The sequence below is a fragment of the Zingiber officinale genome, chromosome 8B (genome assembly GCF_018446385.1).
Source record: "Zingiber officinale cultivar Zhangliang chromosome 8B, Zo_v1.1, whole genome shotgun sequence".
NCBI classification, from domain to species: domain Eukaryota; kingdom Viridiplantae; phylum Streptophyta; class Magnoliopsida; order Zingiberales; family Zingiberaceae; genus Zingiber; species Zingiber officinale.
Window position 1 is genome coordinate 41,491,710 of NC_056001.1, and position 21,505 is coordinate 41,513,214.

Here is a 21,505-nt window from a genome sequence, read left to right on the forward strand (position 1 = left end):
CAAATAGAAAGTTAGAAATTTCTGTGCAAGCACACGGAAACTTCTTGGTTTTTCTGGTCTAAACAAGACAGAGACGCGTTAAATTTTTATATCTAAAGGCGGCAAGTTTTACTTTGACCTCTCGATTTACGAACAGTAAAAAAAACTAACTAATTAATTAATAATATTATTATTATTTATTTATTTATGAGTCGACCGGGTTCACGCGCTGCAAAAGATTCTCAGATTCTAAATCAGTCCGGGTTCACCGGCCCTTCCTACTCCAACACTCGGCTTGTCAAAAACATAAAATAAAGTGTCAGATAAGATAATAATTTAAACGTGTGTGGTCGGCGGTCCTCTAGAAGACTCCGTCAGAATAATTAATTTAAAGGTAGGGGGCCACTTGACAAATTGTCCTTTTCTTCTAAAAAAGTCAAACAAATTTTGAAAAATGACAATAATGCCATCTCGTTTTCTCGCCGTGTGATTCAACAAGTTCAGTCTTTTGACTCCTCCATTTCCGGGTCATTTCCCTGCAGTCGAAATGGAATTTCCTCCTCACCGTTCTTCAATTTCTCTTCGATCTCATTTCTCGGAGCCCTATTTTAATCTCTCCGCTCTTCCTCAACTGCCCATTTCTCCGCCATGAACTAGCTCGTTCGCCTTCTTCTCCTCGCAATTTCCCTGCAGGAACCTCAAAGTTACCATCCAGCGACCGATTCGTTGTTTAAGGAGCGGCGCACATCAGCCCTGGGAATTGAGGAACGGCAAGTATGGAGACCTACCTGAACGAGAAATTTGTTGGCGGTGTGAGGTCCAAGAACTCGCCGGACGAGGCGCTCCAGCGATGGAGGGACCTCGTCGGCGTGGTGAAGAATCCTAAGCGCCGGTTCCGCTTCACCGCCAACCTCTCCAAGCGCTCCGAGGTTGCCGCCATGAAGCGCTCCAATCATGTGAGCCTCTTTTTCCCTTTTGTTCCTTCCGCATTGTCGTGCTGCTGCACGCATTTTAGGGATTTACTTAGATCTACTCAAAATTGTAATCGATCTGCTAGAAATGGTAAAGTTTATACTCTCAAACCTGTCCATTTAGCTGATCTTGGAGTGGGTCGGCTTTATCGAACTATGGCTGCCATGGAAAACCTAGACACATATTTAGGAAATAGTATGGCTAAAGCTATTTTTACAGATAGAATTTTCTTTAGGCTTGAAAAGAACTCGTGATCCAAGCTGGAGCAATTATAACCTTAATAAGCATGTATTGCAGTTCTGAAACAATATTAAAGAATTTATTTCTGAAATACAATAAGCAAAAGCTGAAAAATAACCGAGCTCATCTCAAGCCTGTATCAATAACTTCAATAGTAAATATGATGCCTCTTCAGATAAGTCTGCCTCATCTAGAGCTTGATGCTGTAGAAACTAGTTTAGGAATCTTTCAGTGTAAGTTAAGTATCTAATGGTAGAAACACGCTTCTACTAAATAATAATGGAGAAGATATTAGCTATATTTTTGTTTTCCAATACTCACAATGACTATAATCTATTTACACAAATCGTATATTTTTAGGTAAGACTGGCAAAGATAACAGATTTGAAAAAGCACAATGAATGCAAAACCAACTACACTAACCATCAGTTGCACTAAAAATGTGATTTGATGTTAGAGATGTATGGTGATGAATATACTGCCTTGTATATATCTTATATGTTTGGACCAAGTAATGCACAATCCAAGCCTGACTTAGCTCTGCTAACTTCAAGCTTGTCTCAAAATAGTTTTAGCTTAAATCATATATAGTGTCAATCCTATTACATACAAAGATGGTTTAATTAAGCTTGTAACTGAGACATGAGTAGTGCATGAGTGAATTGGTTAGATTAGTGGTAATATTTGTAGGCTTCGTTCTAGTATTATACTTTTCGTTTTTAACTTGATCCTCTAATAATACATTTGTTTGACAATGGCATACTGCAAAAATCAATGAATGCTTATATTCTATTCTTCAATCATAGGAATCTCATGAGTTGCAATCCTCTGTCTTTGGCTCTGTTTTATGAATTAACCACAATTATTTAGTCATAATGTTTCCTATTTTGTACAAGTTCTCCACATATTACATGTACACTAATGTTGTTCTCTATCAATATACTGATTTGATATGCCACATTCTTCAGGAGAAGTTGCGAGTTGCTGTTTTGGTTTCAAAAGCTGCACTGCAATTTATTCAAGGTAACCTATTTTTCTCATAATTCAGTAACTTCATTACCTCTCTTAGGTTGCAAGAATTTTGCTGATTCTTTTCTTTCAATTTTGCATCAAATATCATGTTCATTTTCTTACAAGGTCAACCCTTGTTCAGGTATCGCTATGCAAGGTGCATATAATGTACCTGAGGAAGTGAAGCAAGCAGGCTTCCAAATTTGTGCTGATGAATTGGGTTCATGTGTCGAAGGCCATGATGTGAAGAAGTTGAAGTTTCATGGTGGTGTTAATGGTATCGCGAACAAACTTTCTACATCACTAACAGATGGATTAACTGCTACTGAGGAAGATTTAAAGCGCAGAAGAACTATCTATGGCGTGAATAAGTTCACTGAAAGCCCAGTCCGAAGTTTTTGGGTATTTGTTTGGGAAGCACTTCAAGACATGACTCTCATCATTCTTGCTGCATGTGCCTTTATCTCACTAATTGTCGGCGTTGCCACAGAAGGATGGCCTAAAGGTGCACATGATGGCCTTGGAATTGTGGCAAGTATACTTTTGGTTGTCTTTGTTACTGCAACTAGCGATTATCGGCAATCTTTACAATTCAAAGACTTGGACAAGGAGAAGAAGAAGATATTTGTACAAGTTACACGGAATGGTTTCAGGCAGAAAATCTCAATCTATGATGTTCTTCCCGGTGATTTGGTACATCTTGCAATTGGGGATCAAGTTCCTGCAGATGGCTTGTTCGTGTCTGGTTTTTCCTTGTTGATCAATGAATCCAGTCTAACAGGTGAGAGTGAACCAGTTGCCGTGAATGCTGAGAATCCTTTTCTTTTATCTGGCACAAAGGTCCAAGATGGAACTGGTAAAATGCTGGTGGCTACTGTTGGCATGAGATCACAATGGGGTAAACTGATGGCTACCCTCAGTGAAGGAGGAGACGATGAAACTCCATTGCAGGTCAAGTTGAATGGAGTTGCAACTATCATAGGAAAAATTGGATTGGTCTTTGCAATCGTGACATTTGCAGTGCTAGCTCAAGGTTTAATCATCCGGAAATTCCAACAGGGTTCATACTTGAGCTGGTCAGCTGAAGATGCATTGGAGTTGCTTGAGTATTTTGCTGTCGGAGTCACTATTGTAGTGGTTGCAGTTCCTGAAGGACTTCCCTTAGCTGTGACCTTGAGTCTTGCCTTTGCCATGAAGAAAATGATGAATGATAGGGCACTGGTCAGGCATCTCGCTGCTTGTGAAACTATGGGCTCTGCTACATCAATTTGCAGTGATAAAACAGGTACATTGACCACCAATCACATGACCGTAGTGAAGGCTTGTTTATGTGGAAATGTTAAGGATGTCAATGATCATGGAAACTTGAAAACCATATTCTCTGAGATACCAGATGTTGTTCTAAAAGTACTTAAACAATCTATCTTTAACAACACCGGTGGAGAAGTTGTCATCAACCAATCTGGAAAGCGTGAAATCCTCGGAACACCAACTGAGACCGCTCTTCTAGAATTTGGCTTGTCATTAGGAGGCGATTTCCAGGCTCTGCGCCAAGAAACTAAGATTGTCAAAGTAGAACCTTTTAATTCAGAAAAGAAAAGAATGGGAGTGGTTCTTGAGCTTCCTCAAGGAGGATTCCGGGCCCACTCAAAAGGTGCTTCAGAAATCGTATTGGCTGCGTGTAGCAAAGTACTAGATGCAGAAGGGAATGCTGTTCAGCTCGATCAAGCAACAGCGATCCAAATGAGGACTACCATTGATAGCTTTGCCAATGAAGCTCTGCGCACTCTGTGCCTTGCTTACATGGACGTTGGGAATAGTTTTTCAGCTGCCGAACATATTCCTGTTGAAGGGTTCACTTGTATTGGAATTGTTGGTATCAAAGATCCTGTCCGTCCCGGTGTTAAAGAGTCAGTTGCAATTTGTAGGTCTGCAGGGATCACTGTGAGAATGGTTACTGGGGATAACATAAACACCGCAAAGGCCATTGCTCGAGAATGTGGTATCCTCACCGATAATGGGGTGGCCATTGAAGGTCCTGAGTTCAGGAATAAGAGTCTAGCGGAAATGATGGATTTAGTTCCCAAACTCCAGGTATTGATTGTTTGCTGGTTCATTCAAATCCGTCCTTATTGGCTTGCTTATCTATGAAAATTCCAGGTGATGGCTAGATCTTCTCCAATGGATAAACATACCTTGGTGAAGCACCTGCGCACCACATGTGATGAAGTTGTCGCTGTGACTGGCGATGGTACAAATGATGCGCCGGCACTCCATGAAGCAGATATTGGCCTTGCAATGGGTATTGCAGGAACTGAGGTAATATTTTATGCCGCACACAATTTTACATTTTGTACAATTGTTCTTTTTTCTGTCTTCACGCAATTGACCACAGAATATCATTAGGAATTTGTTCTGAAAATTTTATGGCACAGGTGGCTAAAGAAAGTGCTGATGTTATCATTCTCGACGACAACTTCTCAACAATTGTTACCGTGGCAAAGTGGGGCCGTTCGGTATACATAAACATTCAGAAGTTTGTGCAGTTTCAACTTACTGTTAACATTGTTGCTTTAATTGTTAACTTCTCCTCGGCCTGCTTAACAGGTAAACTCGACTGTCGCAATGAAACTGAAATCTGTCATAACTCAAGATGAATTCTGATTCTAGTTTCCATTTCTTCTTCAGGACAAGCTCCTCTCACTGCCGTTCAGCTACTCTGGGTGAACATGATCATGGATACACTTGGGGCACTTGCTTTAGCCACCGAGCCACCTAATGACGAACTGATGAAACAATCTCCAGTCGGAAGAAAGGGAAATTTCATAAGCAATGCGATGTGGAGGAACATCTTAGGACAAGCCTTTTACCAGTTCATTGTGATATGGTATCTTCAGAGTCAAGGCAAAGTAGTATTTGGCCTCGAGGGCCCTAATTCTGATCTTGTGCTCAACACTCTCATATTCAATTCGTTCGTCTTCTGTCAGGTGAGTTCAAATTCACATCTCAATTTTCTTTTTATCCTTTGTCATTTCGTCATTCCAAACTCTGAAAGATTCGTTATTGCGGCGGGGACTTCTTGTGTAGGTATTCAACGAGGTCAGCTGCAGAGAGATGGAGAAAATAAACATCTTCCATGGCATATTGCAGAACTATGTGTTTGTTGCTGTCCTTTCTTCGACTGTCATCTTCCAGTTCATGATCATTCAGTTCCTCGGCGATTTTGCGAGCACCACTCCATTGACTTCGAGCCAATGGCTTTCCTGTGTGCTCATTGGGTTTCTCGGAATGCCAATCGCCGCCATCACCAAAATGATTCAAGTCTGATTCAGAAAGAAAGAAAGAAAGAGAATGGAAACCTTTTGAAAGTCTCCTAATTGCTGATTGCTTCATTTTTTGTGTGATAAGATGCGACTTTGAATGATGTTTAAGTAGTTTAGTAGATAATCCTACGAGATGCATGAAAACGTTATAATTTTTATGCTAACTTTCTTTAAGTCTTCTTCTTGCCGAGGTTAGCTAGTCCTGTTATGTTTCTTTTATATTTGACAAATTTCTATTGGATATTGTTTTTTTTTTCTCAATTTAATTTGTATTCGAGCACAAATTTTACTTAAACGCGTGAATGGTTTTTCCATAGATTTTGTCACGGTGAATTTTTTGAAATCACTTTCTTTTCTATTGGACAAAATCTATGTTTTATATTTTATAGAAAGTAAAAAAATAATAATAATATGATCATTTTACTCAAGTTACATTCTCAAGCTCAAATGCCTAAAGAATGAAGGCAATAAATTACTCAATAAATATTAGCATTAGTAGCCCTAAATGCATTGCAGACTTTCCATTGTTTTAGAGAAAATTTAAAACATATGCAAAAGACAAATATATTAATACATCGATGCATAACTTTTTATGAAAATATTGGCATATGAATATAACTAAAAGTTATTCAAAAATCATTATTAATAATTTTAATTTTAATTTGGTTGTGTTATAATTATATCACTTTATATTAGTATATTGCAATTAACTAAAAAAATGGATTGTGTTTATTTGAAATTTACTAAAATTCTTTGGGCATACTTAATAATAATTTAGATAATATAATCAAAGAGAGAGAGAAAAAAATGTTCGGAGATTATCAAATTGTATGTACTTCCACTATATTTTTAATATACATTTTATTATCTTGTACAACGTGATGATTATTATATAGAATATATTGAGATAATATGAGTAGATGATACTTTTATTAAATGTCCTAATACTCAGAAAAAAAATATTAAAAGAATATTCCTCATTTTATTTTTTAATTAAATGACCACTCTGTTTTCAAATTATCCCTCTTTTTCTTTGGCAAATCAAGTATTTAAGTTTTAGCTAACTGATTCTAGAAGCAGACCGTTTTTTTTTTCCAACTGAAATCCTCTGGTCCGCAGATGGACCACTCTCTAACAATGATAGAGAGTGATAACGGGGCTGGATCTTTTGGTCCACAAATTGCGGATCAGGGGATGGTCCATTGTACGAGGATCATTGATTTGGATAAAATTCATCTTTAAATTGGTAGGGTCCATCCAAATCAAGGGTCCACAATAATGGACCATCCCTGATGATAACCCCCAATGATAGAGAGTAGGTCTACATTTTACATACCAGAAGATCCGTGCTCCTTTTTTTTCTCATTCGCAACCTATGCACATTTAGAAATCAACTTTCAAAATGTTGTCTCAAAATTCAAACTTTTATCCTCCAAGATATCCCTCTCAGTGTCGACGATCTACAGCCTCAGTGACCAACCCCCTCCTTCATACGCAGGGCCACTTCTTAAAAGTTAAACTTGGGTGAGCCAACACCAAGCACTCATCGTCAATGTAGACCTTAACTACAAAGGGCCTCATGCAACAACCACACGCAATTGCAACCACACGCGAGACAGCCGGGATCTCGTTAGCAATCTCATGCACAGAGGTTGCGAACTCACATGTGTAATGGTTGCTCGTTTGAGTGCTCAAAATTGGCTTGAGCATTTGTTTGGGTGCTCAACACCCACAGATAGAAGAAGACACTAGTTCTTAATTGAAACAAAATCAGAAATCAAACAATAAAAAAAGGGGGCATGGTCTCAAAAAACACATTGTAAGGATGGAGACTGGTCAGAGTTTTTTTATATAGAAAAGTCTAGAAAAAATATATATAAGATCCCTTGCTTGCAAAAACATAGGATCAATTTGTAAGAGAAGGAAGAAAGAACTTTTCTTTAGGTCAACCATCAATTTCCTAAAGGTATGGCTTATCTTGAACTGCAAATCTCTTCATCCAGCCCAGGAAAAAAAATGAAGATTGGTTTACAAAACTGCCACAACATGCAACAGAAATTGACATTAGCATCTACCAATTCAAAAATTGACAGAAAACTTGAGATCTTAAAATTAATATGCTTACTTTGAGCATCACTTTTACTGCAACGATTTGTTTGCATCTACGTTTGAATCGTTGGTTCCTTGCTTTTCCTGAAAAGGAGATTGGAGCTGTTCAAGAGCTAGTAACATGTTGAAAATGCTACTAATGGAATGAATGTCTTTGAGGCTCTGCTGCGAAGTGATTTGAAGGATGCTACTCAATTTGGGCAAAAGCTTAATATACTGGTGAAGGAATTCCAATATAATAGTTGTTGGTGCAATCATAATAGCTACTGCCTTTAAGTTGTGAACACACATTTCAATTATGGTGAAAGCGAAATGTAATTCACTTTACTTACGACACATATATAAGCATTAATACTGATTTACTTATATGATTGACCAAAACCACAAAATTTTTTCCACAGTAAAAGAATTAGGTAACATAAATGGAAATTGTGGCAGAAATAATCAAATGTTCAAGTGGTGCGTATAGTTTTATCTATCAAGGTCCTAATTGCCGTCTGCAAAACAATAAGAGAATGATGAAGAGAGATTGAGAATGACAAAGAGAGATGAATGGGTTAGGTTAAACGAGCACCAACAAGACTGAGCAAGTAGAAACAGACATGCGAATCTCAGGCAATAAGACTTAGCAATTAGGTTGAGATTCAAGCAAACACCACTCACTTTCTCCCTTGCATGATAGATCAACTGATTTTCCTAAATCAACCCAATTTATACATTTTCCCATCAGATGTAATTCTAGCTAATTTCATTCAATTCCTAGTTTACTATGCTTCTCTAGCAAGCTTCATGAGATGCCTGTCAGGAAAGATTGGATAGACCTTTGACAATTAGATCCAACTCAATCGGTGAAGCCAATTTTGACAACTATGATTATAAACACGCGCCATTGATCACATTTGAGAGGATGAGGAAAGAAGTGCAGTTGATGTTTGTAAAAAGGGCAATTGAACATACATGAACAAAGACGACAAAATTACTGATAAGAATAACTAAAACAAAAAAATCTCTCTTCTGCCAATGGAAGCACCATATTAAGTTCATTTGAATGATCCTAAGACAATGAGTAAGAGGTAAAATACAAACCTTGTTTAACAAGCCTTCCATGGTCATGATCTTGTAGAGTTTCTGCATAAGCATTTCTTCTTCTACCTTATATGAACAGGATCACAACCATCAGGTAATGTAACAGAATTCTTAATTTCAATTATCCGGAAGAAAAAATTACAAGAAACCTGAAGTTTATGTAGCTCATGGGACATTGAACGATATGATTCCATGAGGAGTTCACCTTGCTTCTCCAAAAGCCTGAAAACGAACAATTTCGATACTGAGTTGAAAATTAGAAAAAAAAAACAACTGGAAGAAACAGTTAACTGTATCCCATCCGACGCACTTGAACATGTCTGCTGAATGCTCTGCAGCCATCCTGATGGGCGAATCGGATCCCAAAGAAAAGAAAAGGTCGGAATCAACCTCTGCAAGAAACTACAAAACAATATCAGAGATATAGTCGAGGGAGGATTCCCAGATCGAACAAGGTCTCACCGGAAGGGAGGACGTTCGCCGGTCGAGAAAGGAGGCAGCCAATCGCCGTCGCGAGCGTGCGATAGCTGTGCAAGAACACCGACTAATGGAGATTTAGGGCTCCCACCGAACCGGCTCAGGTTCGCTGCCAATTGCCGGTTCAATTTCCATTTTTTGGACCCTGAAGCCATCCATAATGGAGCAAACACCTTGGTCCTTTTGTTCGAGTCCATAGATGGATTGGCGGGTGAATCATCGTTTACCACGTAAGTAAGGAGCCGCTTATTCGATTTTTTTTTCTTTTTAATATTAAAATATTATCTTCTTTGTAATATTTGTAAAAAAATAATAAAAATAAACAACATCTCGTCCAATGATCAAAATTTAATTTTTTAAAAAAAATCTATAAATATAACTTCAATCTTTCATTTGCTACTCTTGTTTATTTTCTTTCATTCTCAATTTATATTTGATACGATGATGACAAGATTAAAGGAGGTCAAAATCAAAACGATCAACTGGTGATATCGATCGATCGGGTGAATCATGCTCCAACCCATCATTTTCGACACGGGAAGCATTCAAAACAACCAACGCTCAAGGGAGAACGACACGCAGAAGCCGAGCCGAGCAGCTATCCCGCTTGACCAGACAACGAGGCCTAACTTCGACAGAGTTCAATGAGCACGCGAATAGTGGACTTCCGGCCGAGCGGCTATCCCGCTCGACCCAACAACAAAGAATGCGGCAGTGGACTTCCGATCGAGTGACTTTCCCGCTCGACCCGACAATAGACAACACTCGGATAGCGGATGGTCAACCGAGTGACTATCCCGCTCTGCCCGACAGCAGACAGCACGTGGACAGCAGAATTTCGGCCGAGCGACTATTCCGCTCAGCCAAGCAACATACACAGCAGGCTATCTTTTGATATCCTTTTAGGAGCTAGTGCCACTAATATGCGGCATGGTCAGACAGAGAATCGTATGACAGAAGCTTCCACTATCACTTCAGAGATATGCTCGACCCGTTAAGGTACTGTGTCAGGGACACTTTACTGATACGTCTTTTCAGGAAAAGCTTTGAGACGCGTGCCCACTTTGGGAAGCATACACGTGTGCTACAGGAGCTCTATATAAAGGGAGGTCCAAGCATTGACGGAGGTAGGCGTTGCATGTGATTTCTACTGTTGCACTACAGTTTCCTTTTTACTCCGCTAGTTGCTTCCTCTTCTTCGTCGAAATCTGACTTGAGCGTCGGAGGGTCATCGCGGGGGGCCCCTTCCCTGGCTCGACATTGACGCTGCTTGTGCTGTAGGACCGGAGCAAAGTCCACAGGAGGTCAGCGGGAGCGCCACATCCCCAGCATCCATCTCATCGACTTTCGGACAGGAACAATATTCAAGATTGATAAAAATTTTAATTCTTTATTTTTTACAAATCTTTTGAATTCTTCATATACAGAAGAAAATATATATTCTCAAAGTACTCATATTCCTCAAAATATCCAATATCCTATTTTTTTTCTCTCGTACACAATACCTTCTAAATTTTAAAAATATTTCATATGTTTCATAATATTCTCAAAAATTTTCAAATTCCCAAAGTTCTCAAATTTTTTTTGATGAATTCAAGTAACCTCAAACTCATCCACCCCAAGATTGGTCAGCTATGGACAACCAATTTAGGATGTCTTTTCCTTATGTATTTTCTTTTACTCAACCATCAGTCATGCTTTTGCAAGAATGGCTACTATTAACCCATCTATTATCAACGACAAAGAATCTCTAACACCAGCATTTGTTCCAATAACTCAGTGATCACTACACTCATTACAAGAAGAGCGTGAAAATGAACCAGAGAAAGATGATTCGAAACGAAGATTTTAGTCTTTTGATGAGGACGTGATCCTTGCAAAGTCAAGGTCAACTATTAGCACTGATGTAGTCATTGGTAAGGACCAGAAAGATTTTTGGGATTCAATCAAAGTGCCACATTGGAAAGATTTGGGAAATGGCATGAGGTTAAAAGGATGTAGATATCTCCATTGGCATGAGACCTTTTGGGAAGAGTCCAAGAGCAAAGCCATGATGGCATAGCCCCAAAGTGGACAATATTATGTCATTGTGGAGATATGTGAACATCCTTTGGGCACAATAAGGATCAAACTTTTTAGAAACGTATAACTGATTACTACAACAAACATCGACCCACTGTGGATCTCTGACAAGAAGCTATCAGCAATCTATAATAATTTTTATACTTATCGCCAAAGACAATAACAATAACAAGGACTTTAAGTATATGCACGTGTAGAGAATTCTTAGAGAATATGAGAAATATGTTCTACAATCAGTTGCTCATTACTCTAGCAAGAAAGTAAGAACATTCGAATCAGGGGGAGCACTTCAACATCTAATCCAAATATGATTGTTGATGTAGATGACTCTAAAGTCTGCATTCGTTTGATAGGGCAAAAGGTAGCGATGAGGAAGGGTAAATCCAAAGGTAGAGAGAGCGACATAATGGAACAAAGCATTGACAAAATAATGACAAGTTATTAAAAAAATATCAAATACAAAAAAATGACTTTACGAGAAGCCGAGATCTTTCATAAGGATTATAAAATTTTTATGAAAGATACTAATGAGATGACATAGGACAATTTCATATACATAAAAAAAATAATTAAAAAATCAAAGAAAGACCGTGATATGATGTAGATGTCTTTAAGTTATTTTTATATATTATTATAATTTATATTTTTTATTTGATGTGCGTAATATTTATATATATTTTTTTTAATTATTAAAGTTATTTCATCTTAGTATTTTATGGATTAAAATTTTATAAAAATTTAATTATATATAACGTAAAATATGAAAGAGATATAAGAAGTATATATAATAAAAAATAAGGGACTCATAAAAATAGTTGTTGAGAGATTTTTTTATAATGGAGAGATGTGTAAATTTTTTTTTTTTTTACTTTTAACGTGGCGCAGACATGGTAACCAAGGAACTCTCTACATTATGAATGTTCTAATTGAGTTTAGATATAACTAGGGGTGATCGCGGATCAGGTTGGTTTGATTATTAGGGTAAAAAACTATCTGGTCCTACTAGATCAGATAATACAATATCAGGACCTACATCCGGTCCTATATCCGGCGGTTATTATGTATTAGATATCCGACAGATTGTCAGTCATTTAGATATCCGACCCTATATCCAATGAAATATAAAATATAAATATAAAACAACAAAAAAATAAAATATTTTAAAATGATAATAGACATTATTCATTACACGTTGTATCAGCTAATCGCCAGTAACTACTATAATATGTATCAACTTATCGATAGTAACTACTACAACTTGTAGCAACTTATTGATAATAGTTGCTACAAGTAGGGGTGATCGCGAATTGGGTTGGTTCGATTATTGGGATAAAAAATTATCCGACTCTACTAAATCAGATAATGTAATATCAGGACCCTACATCCGACCCTATATCCTGCGATTTTTTTTTTCGATTCGATTCGAATCAATATAAACGGATTGATTAATTTGACGGGTTAACTGCTCACTCCTAGATATAACCCCAAGCCCATAATGCATCCAATCTTCAAGCCCAATTATGAACCAAGAATATAAGATTTCTCCATTTATAATAATAAAATATTTTAACTCAAAAATATAATTCGCTACTATATTTCTCATCCTTTATTTTATTAAGTAGGAGTGCCTTTTCTATTTTTGTTCATCTTATAAAACTATAGCGTGTGTTATACGACCATATATAGTAATATAACTATACTTGGCACGTATCTAAGCCTAAAATTACAGGTGCTTAACCCAGTCTAAATAACTCCGTGTTGTGCCTTTCGTTGTGTGACACGTAAAGAAGCTGATCTGTCCTTGGTTGTCTCCATCCAATCGACCCGTTTCCTGCTTTCCACGTCAAGCTTGTCTGGATCCCAATGTCTGTGATGGTGCATGGGCAGTTGCGAGTTTCAGAGCCACTAGCTGCACAGTGTGAGATTTCAATCCGCCATTGTCTCTTCTTGTGTTCTTCGGAGGGTGATGACTGAACGAAGACTGACACCGTTGCAGAATGTGATGGCATAGGAGGGGGCATGATCCCTCCCGCCTCTGCTGCAACACTGACACAGTTACTGTCACTTTGATTCCTTCCCACGTGTCTCGCTGTCCATGTGTTGATCCTGCTATTTATTTTGGGCTTGTTTTCTTTTCTTTGCTCCTCCTCCTTCTTCCCTTCCTGCTTCGTAGTTCAATCTGTGGCACTGGTGCGTGTTACCTTTTGCTTTTGGCTTCCTTTCGGCAATGGCTATGACAGATTAGCAATTCAAACTATTTTTCTCTGTTTTCATCTGTTCTCTTTTTCACTTCGCCAGAAGAATAATAAACTTTAATCCTCAGCGCCATTTTCAACCTTTAGTACTAAGTTCATGCATGGTCACATGCTGCACTCTTGGCTCTCATGCAAATGTTGCATATGCTTTTCATGTGGATTCCTGCAACATGGCCGGATTCCTTTACCTAGAGCTGTTCGTGGCATCCTCGAACTCTCCCAGTGATCGCATAAAGAAATGAAAAGATGCTCATTGTCTGTGCCTCTATTTATTTCCTTCTCCTCGCGCAGAGATGCTGTTGTGGCGTCACAGGTGATTCGATCCTTTGACAGGCGGACTTCGATTTGAGGAATGTGCAGTAATCTCCAGATCTTAACGACCTTGCGACTAGAAAATATGGCAGACGCCATTAACTACTAAGGGAGGTCGCCTGGTGTCAGTTTGCTGCGAAGCTGGGAAACACAAGATCTCTCCTTCCGATTACATCTCTTGGTCATTTTCTCATACAAGTGGTGGGGAAGGCAGATGACCCAATATTTTTGTTGATCCTCTGTCCTGAAACTGATTGCGTCTTGAACCTCCTTTAGGAAGTCATCTTCTATAAGTGTGCCTGACAGTTTAGCTTCAAAGAGTTGGTATTGCTGATACGAATGCTCGTGTTCTCTCAATATAGTCAATACAAGTGAAGAAGTGCGTGCTCGGAAGACAGAAGTGAAGAGAAGGTGCACAGATTTTGTTTGTCTCGCTATGAAGTTCATGAAGCTTGGATCAAAGCCTGATTCTTTTCAGGGTGATGAGAAGGATCAAAGGTACATTGAACTCCTCCTTATATTTCCATTAAAATCTAATTTTTACGATTTACTCTGCTTGTTGCTACTGTGTTTGTCTTCTGATACAATTACACTAATTATGTACTTCCCCTGGCAACTAGTATTGGCCCGTTATCAGTGAATATGACTGTGACATGACTTACTATCAAATTGCATGCAAGTGCTCTACTTAGACTTTTGTTATGAGATAAAAAATTTCTGTAATAACTGTATCATTTACCTATCTTTAGTGTTCTTAAATTCTGTCTTACCATGTTTCTAAGAAGCTGCTTCCCTGTTGACACTGCTGGTTGTATGTTATAGAACTTTCACAGTTCATTTCTTTTCGCATTCTGCCGAGATGCAAAAGTGCCACCTGATTGTGGTTTTAACCCTCGTTAGCTTGTTGTTTAACTCTACTGGTTGAACTTTCAATATCTCAACCAAAAGTGTCTGTAGGACAAGAACCCAAAATGATAGAAAAATAAGCTAAAGGCTTCGGAGATCAAGGGAATCATGAGCAGGAAGAATAGTCTCTCGATTTAAACTTAGAACAACAAAGGGCTTCTTGTTTCTAACTAAGCTAACAATTCAATAGGTAAACAAGCATGGTTTCCTGATTTGATCAATAAATCTATGATCAGCAATGGATCTAGGCTTTAATAGATGAATCACTGCATTTTCAGGGACCAACATCATTTCAGGCTCAGATTGTGACCAAAATGCTACCAAAACAGCTATCACTTTTCATGTACAAGTCATGTTAGCTACTTTGCATACCAATGAGTCTCCGATCTAACAGATTTGTGCAACAGTATGGCAGTCTATTTGAACGATCCTAAGCTTTGGTTTGTGAATTAGGACTTACTATTTGATGAGAAGTCCTTCATGATCATGTGTTCTTTTTAACAACTAGCATTACTTAAGATTGTTTCTGTGGAAGAGCTGACTCTGAAGTAGTAGCCTGCAGTTAAGAATTCATTTGTGGTTTCCTTTGTTACAATGTCTAATGCTAAGCATCATGCCTTGCATACCTTTGCAGGTTTGTAGCTTCTGAGTTAGCTGCTGATATCATTGTTCATGTCGGCGAAGTAAAATTCCACTTGCACAAGGTAATGTATCTACCCATCATAATGGTAATAGATGTAAAGAACTGTTAACTTTAGTTATCCTTGTTGCCATTAATTGGCTGATATCACAATCCAAGTCAGTGATGCTGGGCAACCGTTCTTAGATAAGACTGAATTCCTTTCCTTCAGCTCTTCACCAAATTGTTAACTCAAAATGGTCTGATCGATACATGCAGTTTCCCTTGTTGTCCAAGAGTTATCTCCTGCAGAAGCTGCTAATGGCTTCCAATGATGACAAGGTCGATGAGATTTGCATTACTGATATCCCTGGTGGAGCTACAGCTTTTGAAACTTGTGCAAAATTTTGCTATGGAATGACTGTAACACTCAATGCTCACAATGTAGCCGCCACTCGATGTGCAGCTGAGTACTTGGAGATGCATGAAACAGTTGAGAAAGGGAATCTTGCGTACAAAATTGAAGTCTTCCTCCGGACTAGCATATTTCGTAGTTGGAAAGATTCGATCATAGTTCTTCACACAACAAGGTCTCTTCTACCCTGGGCCGAGGACTTGGAATTGATCACTCACTGCATAGATTCTATTGCCTCCAATGCTTGTGTTGATACTTCTAAAGTGGAATGGTCATACACCTACAACAGAAAGCAGCTTCTATCTGAAGTTCTTAATCCACGACAATGGAATGGAGTTAGAAAACAGAACCAAGTGCCAAAGGACTGGTGGGTGGAGGACCTGTTCGAACTCCAAGTCCACTTCTTTAAGAAGATAATATTGGCCATTAGTGCTAGAGACAGAATGTCCTCTCAGGTGATTGGAGCTGCACTGGAAGCTTATACCTGTCATAGATTATCGAGTTTAGGCAGAGAACCAATGAGAAAGGGAGGTGATAGCATGACCACTTCATTTGTGGAGACTGTGATTTCACTGCTGCCCTTAGAGAAGGGTTCTGTCTCAAGCAAATTCCTTCTGAGGTTACTGAAAGTTGGAAATTTGTTGAGTATTGGCGAAACTGGCAAGAAGGAACTAACAAAGCGAATAGGGCGCCAATTAGAAGATGCTTCAGTTCGTGATCTTCTAATCCCTGCGTCCGCGGAGAGTGCGATGTATGACATCGACATGATTCTCAGTTTAGTAGAAGAATTCAACTGCTCTGCTTTGGCTTCCGGGAATTCAAGAACTGTTGTAGCAAAGCTAGTGGACGGCTATCTTCTTGAGGTAGCACAAGATCCCAATTTGCCTCTTTCCAAATTCGTTGATCTTGCTGAGCTTGTACCAAATGAACTAAGACCTCTGCACGATCAGCTTTATCATGCCATTGATGCTTATCTCGAGGTAGGTCGATTCCCAAATCATGGTTTTGAGTGTCAACTAGGATCTAGACGGATTTCATTCATGTCGTGTTGTGTGCAGGGGCATCCAGCGCTCGGCAAGAGAGAGAGGAAACGGCTGTGCGGTCTCTTGAACTGCAAGAAGCTCTCGGTGGACGCTTGCGCGCATGCTCTGCAGAACGAGCGCCTGCCGTTACGGATGGTGGTGCAGATCATGTACGTCGAGCACATGCGCGTGTCGATTTCTATGGCCAGCTGCCAGGGTGGATGCTCAAGGTCAGCCATGGCGACCGTAACTCAAGATGCACCTGTTGATTCAAGCGGCGATGACGGTCGAAGTATCAACAATGGCAAGACGACGAGAGGCATGGTGCTACCGAAGAAAATCCTCAAGAAGCTGTTGTCGAGTACAGGACAATCAGGAGAGAACAATGGCTCCTCGGATGCCTCAGGAAGTCCGATCTTGGCCAACCCGGAGAAGCAGAAGCTCACGCCTCCGAGGAAGGCAAGGCACTCGGTCTCCTAGCTGAGCATCGCCATTGCTGATGAGCCAAGCAAACACTGCGAGAGAATTTTGTCACCTCTCTGAAGTTTTGACGGATCTAGCTCAAGCTAGGCGCTGTCCAATTCTCGAGGCTAAAATTCTGTTTAAAAAAATAAAATAAAATCAACGCAGTGTACTGATAAATTCTCTGATTATATTTATGAACGAGCCTTGGCACATTCACCAACACTCCTCCAGACTAGTCACTGCCTGCCCCTTCTTTTCACTCACAAGATTTATCCTTTGTTTATTGCCGTCGTTCACCCTACGATTCTCCCTTCTAACCTCACCTAACATTTCTAAAATAAAATGTCTCGATGAAGCAAATTCTGATGTTTGTCAGGCTGTGCCCACTTTTTTAAATGTGGAACGTCACAGTCAACTGCAATCACATCCGTGCTCAGACTCTGTAAATTGCATGTTTTTTTTTCTTTACGGTGTAAAGCACTATCTAGAGAATCCCAAAATAGTACGTATAAAAAAAAACAGGAGGTAGCCGAAAATTCCATCTCACCAGCCAAGAATAATGAAATTTAGCCTCAGTTTGTTCTCTTTTTCAGAACATTGCAGCCCAAAAAAGTTGCTCTCCTTTCTCTTCCTTCCTTTCCTTCTCTCTTACCTCGCAAGTTTTCTCTGCCTCTCCATCCATGGCCGCTGCCCTGCTTCTCTTGCTCACTGTGCCCATGCTTGGTGTTTCAGGTGTGATTCTTATGTTTCTTCCTGTTTGCTTATGGTGTCTAAAGTTGCTGATCAAAGTGTTCTTTTTTTTTTTTTGGTCAAAATTGGGCAGATGCTGCTTGGTGTGTTTGCAGGTCTGATGCGAGCTCAGCCGCACTGCAAAAGACACTGGACTATGCTTGTGGAGCTGGGGCTGACTGCAGCCCTATTTTGCAAGTTGGGACATGCTACAACCCTAACACAGTGCTCGCCCATTGCTCTTATGCTACCAACAGCTACTACCAGAGGAATGGACAGGCACAGACAGCCTGTGACTTCTCAGGAACAGCCACCCTCACCTCCTCAGATCCAAGTAAGCAGTCCCTTCTCTTAGCTTATCAGATCACTGAAAGCCATGGAAGAACAGGAAGCTAATCTATGGTTTTGGTATTGCAGGTGCAAGTGGCTGTGTCTATCCTGCAACTGCTAGGTAACCATTTCTTGTGAGAAACTCTTATAGAGGTTAAAATTTTATACCTTTAGATTGTCATGTTGATTTATGATGTTCATAACTACTGTGGTAAATGTTTAACAAGGTCAAAACTTTAGAGGCTTACAGAATTTCGAGTTTACAGAAGCATCCAACCTAACTTTTTAAAGCACCTTTCTTATATTCTGATTCTCCTCTGCCTGGTTCCCCTTTAGTATTTTGAAAGATTAGGAGAATATAATCTACCATTCCTCTCTATTCTGCCAAGTGCCTGACTGCCTGTTGTAAGCTTATTTTATGATCAAGATTTTGTATGATGTTCTTATCTATCTTATTTGTCCAATCCTATTTTTTTCTCGCTAATTTACTCTTTAGCTGAGTCTATTGAGTCTCAGTCTTTATACATGCTAAACACAAGATTTTACTTGAGAGTTGTTCACCTGCTTGAATAATGAAAGGAAAAGACAGTCACACCAAAAAAGAAAAGGATGAAAGTTCCATTAGAACTAGAAATGAGAGTACAGAAAGATCGATGTAGTGCACTTGAAGAGTGCAATCACAAATTGACTGGTCCAAGTTAAGATCTAAGGTTCTAAACCTTTTCTTATCTATCTTCCACTATCCCTACATATAAAATTAAGTAAGGATTAAACAAGTGTCTTAATCAGGTGGCAAAACAAGTGTCTTAATCAGCATAATGCTTTATGTGGTCTACAGAAAGAGACAAACTGTAAGGATAAGTATTTCTTACTTTGATTAATCATTCACATGTTCTCCACCTTTGGGCCATTACAAGTAGGCACAAAGAGCTTAGAAACTAGATATCACAACTTATAAAATCTATGAAAAGAATTTATGTTTACACAAATCACGGTGAAGCTAGGGAATGAATGTTCTATGTGCAAAACATCTTGTGATAACAAATAGGCCTCAATTTTAGAGGCTGGCTTTATGGTTACTGGAGCTTTATTTGCAATGAAATCTCTGGAAATAAGAGATAGGAAATGCAAATGCGATGCACACTACCCAAACTTCATCGTCAAAGCCCGGGGGAAGGGAAATAATCAACAATTTCTATGACCTCTGTTGATTTAACTCTTTCAGCTCATAGAACACTAAGATTATGCTAAATTTTTTGCATACAATTGCAGATGATTAATTGTTTTTCTTTTTTTGGTGTGTGTCTGGTTCTTTGATAAATGAAAGAAAATGAGTTATATCCGACAATCTAGCTTTACCCTTTCATTTACATGGAGGATGGTGAAACATGAAAGGAACTAGTAGTTATTGGACACTGGCAAAATTAACTCTGGAGAAGCTTGGAGGTAAATGAGATTAAGTATATAATGGATGATGTTTTCACATAAGACGATTTAAATTATCGACCAATATAAAACTATCATAGCAATTTCTTAAAATTGACTTTGGAGAAAATGGTGATTCCTAAGAGTTGAAGTAGGTGATCCTGTTATGAAAATTGCTCACATCGCAAATTGTTGAGTTTTCTGAACTTATTACTCATCTGTAGATTGTGTTCTCGATACAATGTTATTGTACTTCAATCATAATCTAGCCACAGACTGATTTTATTATAGGGAATTCGAGTGGAGCTTAACCATATTCTTCTCTAATTCTTTGCCTTGGACCAGTGCGGCAGGAACCTCAAGCACACCGACAACTACAATCTCTCCGCCAAGTTCACTAACACCAAGCACCTTCACCCCGACGACAACCAACACTACAAATGGAGTTCTCGGAGGAATAGGCCCAACGGGAACAAGCAACGGAATCGACACTAGCCACGGGAGTTCGCTTCGAAAGGCAGGGAGATGGTCTCTCTCAACTCAAATTCTTCTTCTTCCAACCTTGGCTTTGATGCTGAAGCTATGCTAGTTTGGGAAAGCGATTTTGAGGCTAAAAACAATCACAGACTTAGAGTGGTTGAGGTTGTACCAGATGCATGTAATGACAACTTTGGATGGTGATTATAAATGGAAGAACATCACCCACTAGCATTCATTGTGTAATGGCAAGGCTGAAGAGGATGTGAAGATTCCGTGTTTGGTTGGTATGGATTGGTAGGAAGGATGTCTCTTTTGCTCATGGACCTTTATCTTTAGTTTGCTTGCTGGTATCCTTATTCTGTCAAAGTAGTAGATTGATCACTGGACCAGACAGTGTTTTCCCTTGTTCTTCATTAAACCAGGTTCTATATTTCATTGAACTTGTGGACTTTTTTGGATTAATGGATGGATGTATACATAGTGCTCCAGTCTAGACCGGGTGAGTCGGTCGGTCTAGTTTGGTTGTGCTGTTGATCTGGTTGGATCGAGTCGGTTAGTTCAGTTAGCTTGATTTGATCAATTGGTGCGGCTGGTTGATTTGGGTGAGCAAAATAGGTCGAGTGGGTTGATTGTACTGCACAGTCCAGTTAGATTGAGCAATGTTGCTTACCATTAACTTGCTTAACTAGCTCAACTCGGTCGGATTAATTGAACAGCTCAATTGGGTTGCTTAGCCTGATTGACCCATCTAAGGTAGAATAGACGGAGTCCCCACTGGTTGACTCAGTTTGCAGTTTGGATTCTCTAGACCAAACTTCCTTGGATCATCCTTGGGCCATAAAATCAATATAAAAAGTTATCACGTGCAAGACGCGTGCATGCAAGAAACACAACTCATGCGAAACGTGTGCCCAAACGCAAGAGGAGGCAGCGAGCCCTAACCTCTCGCGATCCGTGACAGCATCCATCGTCCCTGCGTCCGCGACAGCGTGAGGTTTCCCAGCGTGAGGTTTCTCAGCCCAAATGCAGAGGAGGCTAGAGCCCTAACCTCACGTCGGCGATGGAAAACCCTCTTGCCCACAAATTTTCCAGCGGCGGAAAACCCTCACGCCCACAAATTTTCCAGCCTAAACCCTCGTGTCCGCGACGGCCTCCAGCATTCCCGACGGCCTCCAACGTCCCCGACGACCTCCAAACTCACAAAAATAAGTCCATACCATAATATCCAGACAAACTTACTCCATTCCAATTCTTGCACACCTCAGCAA

General features: G+C 39.5%; 4 protein-coding genes across 6 annotated transcripts; 3 read left to right on the forward strand and 1 right to left on the reverse strand.

The window, feature by feature from the left end:
- The first annotated feature begins 489 nt into the window (after positions 1–489).
- LOC122014277 (calcium-transporting ATPase 10, plasma membrane-type-like) lies at positions 490–5,791 on the forward strand. The gene is made up of 7 exons (XM_042570465.1): positions 490–935; positions 2,160–2,214; positions 2,345–4,296; positions 4,363–4,521; positions 4,638–4,809; positions 4,891–5,189; positions 5,290–5,791. Exons 1-7 carry the CDS (start codon positions 756–758, stop codon positions 5,527–5,529), a joined length of 3,057 nt encoding a protein of 1,018 aa, XP_042426399.1. The 5' UTR covers positions 490–755; the 3' UTR covers positions 5,530–5,791.
- A 1,497-nt stretch (positions 5,792–7,288) lies between these two features.
- Positions 7,289–9,341, reverse strand: LOC122017144. 2 transcript variants are annotated; one of them, XM_042574678.1, is made up of 6 exons: positions 9,183–9,341; positions 9,031–9,112; positions 8,870–8,942; positions 8,721–8,786; positions 7,651–7,718; positions 7,289–7,561 (listed from the first exon to the last, which is right to left on the reverse strand). In XM_042574678.1, the coding sequence occupies exons 2-5, from the start codon at positions 9,060–9,062 to the stop codon at positions 7,665–7,667; spliced, it is 225 nt and encodes a 74-aa protein (XP_042430612.1). In that variant the 5' UTR covers positions 9,063–9,112; positions 9,183–9,341; the 3' UTR covers positions 7,289–7,561; positions 7,651–7,664. The 2 variants fall into 2 exon arrangements, with proteins under 2 accessions (XP_042430612.1, XP_042430611.1); XM_042574677.1 differs by having other exon boundaries at positions 9,031–9,122.
- Positions 9,342–13,633: 4,292 nt separating this feature from the next.
- Positions 13,634–17,508, forward strand: LOC122017143 (BTB/POZ domain-containing protein NPY4-like). Of its 2 annotated transcripts, XM_042574676.1 has the most exons (5): positions 13,634–14,047; positions 14,123–14,344; positions 15,387–15,456; positions 15,651–16,766; positions 16,845–17,508. In XM_042574676.1, exons 2-5 carry the CDS (start codon positions 14,283–14,285, stop codon positions 17,286–17,288), a joined length of 1,692 nt encoding a protein of 563 aa, XP_042430610.1. In that variant the 5' UTR covers positions 13,634–14,047; positions 14,123–14,282; the 3' UTR covers positions 17,289–17,508. The 2 variants fall into 2 exon arrangements, with proteins under 2 accessions (XP_042430610.1, XP_042430609.1); XM_042574675.1 differs by having other exon boundaries at positions 13,634–14,344.
- A 314-nt stretch (positions 17,509–17,822) lies between these two features.
- LOC122017120 (PLASMODESMATA CALLOSE-BINDING PROTEIN 3-like) lies at positions 17,823–20,677 on the forward strand. The gene is made up of 4 exons (XM_042574630.1): positions 17,823–18,005; positions 18,097–18,336; positions 18,420–18,453; positions 20,103–20,677. Exons 1-4 carry the CDS (start codon positions 17,954–17,956, stop codon positions 20,344–20,346), a joined length of 570 nt encoding a protein of 189 aa, XP_042430564.1. The 5' UTR covers positions 17,823–17,953; the 3' UTR covers positions 20,347–20,677.
- Positions 20,678–21,505: the final 828 nt, after the last annotated feature.